Here is a 4,020-nt window from a genome sequence, read left to right on the forward strand (position 1 = left end):
ATCAGTAAAATCAACTATTTCTTTAAAACTATTGTTATATATGATATAGAACTCTAGAACTATTGTAAAACAAACCGGAACTCTAAAGAAATAGTTAATTTTACTGATTAGGTGCGCTGCGTGAATTAGCGCACCTTTTTTTGAAAGTTTATTTTTTTGTATTTAATGACCGGAACTATTTAAAATTGTTGCATAGAGCTCTAAAACTTTTCAAGAGAGTATCAGAACTCTAAAAAAAATGTCACATTTTTAAATATGGTGTGCCAAGTTCACACAAGTGAAAATACTTCCAAAAGTTTCAAATTACTTGAAACACGTTTATTGTCGTTCATTTGTCCTAAAAAAATATGCGCATGGTGACTGAGATGAGTTTATTTTTACTCACACAAAAACGAGGAATTATGATGATTTTCTCACATATTTTCAATCACTTTCTCGTCCTGCCAAATTTTTATAATTTTATAAAATTCTGTGTTAAATTAGTATTTTTTTAACTTCAGTTAAATTTATATTCACTTACGTAATGGGATTGTTTCGAGATATATTATCTAAAATACGACGGTTAATTGAAATATTTTCTGATTGAAAGGGTTAATATGCGTTACTACCTCATACGTTACTACCTCATACAGCACAGATCTTGTACCAATATTGCTGCAACGTTGCAGTAATGTTAAAAGTTGCAGCAGTGTTGCCGCAATGTTGCGGCAATGTTGCTGCAATGTTGCTGCAAGATCTGTGCTATATGGGAGATAACGTTACCACGTTAGACATGTTATCGGTTATGTTCGAACGGTCTTCGATAAAGTTAATCGTTAATATTAAAAGAATAAAATTGACAGATATCGCCAGCAATCCATATACTTATAAATACTACTATTATTAAATTTGATTAACTCCCAGATGTAGTATAGTTAATGTAAATATTATTAGAATAGCTACTTCTTTCCTCGTGCAGATAAATTAATAAATAATTCATGGAAATAAAATACAGGAAATCTCTTTATAACGCACATAAAGAAAGCGAAAAAAGCATTGAGAAGGAAACGTACCTCTTCTTCGACCTGGCTGTAAGCATTGCTGATGACAAGCAACTTCCGTAGGGTAGTTGTTGCCGTTAGCTTTGCAGCCACCATATACGAACTGTTCGCAATTCTGCAACTCTGCATTGAAGTACCATCTTGTGAAATTGCCGGTGCAAGGACCGGTTTTTTTCGGCTGCTTGCATGGATCTAGACGAAGTTTAAACGATTAATTCCAAACAAAATGAAATTTTAATTTTCGTCGTTAAGTGTCGTACTATTTTTATTTTATGTTTACTAACTATCTTTCTTTTAACAACAAGCTATTAAATATTAAATATTATCAATAATTTAGATAAACAGCTATAAAAAGAATAATCAATAATTAGTTATATTTTCGAGGTGTTTGAATGTCAATTCTTATACATTGCTTCTCATTCTTAATCTTGCAAATTTTGAGTTGCGAATCTCAGCTTTGTTCCAATATACATAAATATTAACTTCGCGTTAACAAGAGCAGTTTCTTACCGACGTCATCAGGTGTGACACAAAGTTCTTCACACTCTTCCCTAGTTTTGAACTTATTAGCATTACCGAGACAACCTCCATAAACGAATTGACTGCATTCTTTCCTGTCGGCGTCATAGTACCATCTAGAATGAAAGCCTTCACAAGGACCGACAATCTTCGGCAAGAAACAAGCAGCTGTAAAGGGAATAAAAAATTAGCTGATTTAATAAAAGAAATATAAAATATATATAATCATAAAAAATTGTACATAATCCTATTTATAATAAACTCATTCATAAAATCTCTATTTTTCTCTTTTACTTGTTTCTTTTTAAAATAAGTAACATAAGAAGTTACCTTTTCCTTTCGGCTGAATGCAAACTTCTTTGCACTCCTCTTGCGTTTTGAAACGATTTTCGTTACCCTCGCAGCCTCCATACCAAAATCTCGAACAACCACCGTAATCGGTTTCGTAGAACCATTTGACCGTAAAGTCGCGGCAGGAACCCCTGTCCTTCGGCAATCTGCATGCAGCACCAGGCATGGAAGGCACCGAGAGGCAACCCTCAAAGTTCTCTCCCTGAGCTTCTTCAATTCCGTCTGCGCAGCATCCGAACTGCGACGCGTCGCATGTGCATCCGGCGAAGTTCGGACCCTTGGCCGGGGTTCTTTCATCCAAACAGCAATTGAATTCCGTATTCTTGCATCCGCAACCTGCGATACATTGCATCATAAAGTATTACTTACTTTTACAGCGATTATCAAAGCAGTACAGCTATACTCTTTGATAGTTCGTGCAATTTATTTATTCGAAATATAGGAATATATCGATTGTCACATATAATTCTCTTTTACTACTTTCGATTTAATTCTATATTAAATTCCTTCGAATCATATAGTTTGCCAATTATTATACTTCATTTTTTTTCTTATTGTCTTTTACTAACTTTTATGATTGATTGAATACTTAATTTTTTGGAACAATAAAGCTTGAATTTTATAAAGAGAGAAAAACAAAATTTTTCTTAACTAGGAGATAGAAAAGACTTGTAAGAGAAGCCTCTGTTAAGGGAATTCACATAAAATTAGTTTATAAGTGCCTTGCATACAAACAGTAATGTACTTTGAATCAGATACGTAATGAGTATAATGTAATGGTACTTATTATCTCTTTAAAAAACTGATTATTACTAGTCGCTATTACCTCCTATTTTGAAAAATTACTCATTACGTGTTTATTTGTCAAGAAGTAGTGAATTCTTGCAAGAAATGCAAGAGTTAGTATTGTTTTCACCAAGTTTTGAAGATTTCTTTTCAAGAATTTTTTTCTCTTGTCAGTTTAATGCCACTGACATATATATATATATATATTTTACTTATATTTGCAAACTAACTATAAAAGTTTCTCTTATATTTGTTACTATTATATAAGAAATATAATTCTGTTACTATTAAAGTAATATTTAAAAAGATGTCTTTATTAAATAGTTAGAGATAAAAAGTAACTTATAACTTTAAGAGCATTAGATAATGCTTACTTTGCAATCTTGATATGTTCGGTTTAATCGGTTTAAGTGTGATAGTAATACTACAATATATAAATACATAAATTCTAGATGTGTTATTCTAATAATAATTGAAGTCCATATTATTCATGGCAAAATTCGATTTTAGTAGTGAACGACGAACGCGATCGATGCGCAATTACCTTGACCATAGGCGCTCTTGGCAATGGTGACACCGTCGGGACAACATCCGAACTGATAAGTGTAACACGGGCATCCCTCGAAGTTGGGTCCGCTAGCGGGGATGAACTGGTTTGGGCAACAACCATGAGGCGTGTATTGACAGCCGCAGCCTTCGTTGTTCGGTCCGCGCGCCGCCGTTGAATTATCTGGGCAACAGCCAAATCTCGTGTATTGGCAAGCGCAGCCGTCGAAGTTTGGGCCACGCGCCGGCATCACGTTATCCGGACAGCACTTGTACGTGCTCGATAAACAGCAGCCCTCATTGTTCCATCCGTGAGCCGGCGTAGCGCCATCCTCGCAGCATCCGTAAGTGGTATCCTCGCACGGCATTCGAGAGCCATAATTGTCTGGTCCGAGAGCAAGTTACATTTAAAAAGACGTCTTTACTAAATACCCAGATAGCACAATAAATTCCTAAAGTATTTCCAAAGTATTTTTCTTTAAGAATTCGTATAAAATATTCTTTAGGAACGACTATGTAAGTTACATTCATTATAATTGAAATTTCTGACAACTTCTTAATTATTCATTTTGAATTACTTATGAACAACAGATGTATATTTTATAGTTCTTTACACATACGTATTTTTCTAACAGAAACTATTCGTAAATAAATATCAGTCTTTGCTCATTTTACTTAAAATTTATATTACTTGATTCCAAATGTTAACATCACATTTCAAAATTCTTATTAGAACTGGTAGAAACTCGAACTTGGACCTGACGCACTTCTGGATAAT

The 4,020-nt window shown here is 33.9% G+C and overlaps 1 protein-coding gene across 1 annotated transcript; it reads right to left on the bottom strand.

Moving 5' to 3' along the window:
• Window positions 1-795: 795 nt before the first annotated feature.
• LOC116844595 (papilin-like) lies at window positions 796-3,691 on the bottom strand. The gene is made up of 4 exons (XM_032816355.1): window positions 3,241-3,691; window positions 1,890-2,246; window positions 1,551-1,727; window positions 796-1,232 (listed from the first exon to the last, which is right to left on the bottom strand). The coding sequence occupies exons 1-4, from the start codon at window positions 3,608-3,610 to the stop codon at window positions 976-978; spliced, it is 1,161 nt and encodes a 386-aa protein (XP_032672246.1). The 5' UTR covers window positions 3,611-3,691; the 3' UTR covers window positions 796-975.
• Between the last annotated feature and the right edge of the window lie 329 nt (window positions 3,692-4,020).

The sequence above is a fragment of the Odontomachus brunneus genome, unplaced genomic scaffold, assembly GCF_010583005.1.
Source record: "Odontomachus brunneus isolate Ranch 3 - 2012 unplaced genomic scaffold, Obru_v1 Obru_scaffold_043, whole genome shotgun sequence".
NCBI lineage: Eukaryota > Metazoa > Arthropoda > Insecta > Hymenoptera > Formicidae > Odontomachus > Odontomachus brunneus.

Coding starts and splice junctions, on each gene's coding strand:
- LOC116844595 (XM_032816355.1), bottom strand. CDS start 3,610: ATGCCGTGCGAGGATACCACTTACGGATGCTGCGAGGATGGCGCTACG. Junction 2,247..3,240: donor CAAGAGCGCCTATGGTCAAG/GTAATTGCGCAT, acceptor AATGTATCGCAG/GTTGCGGATGCAAGAATACG. Junction 1,233..1,550: donor TGTCACACCTGATGACGTCG/GTAAGAAACTGC, acceptor AACTTCGTCTAG/ATCCATGCAAGCAGCCGAAA.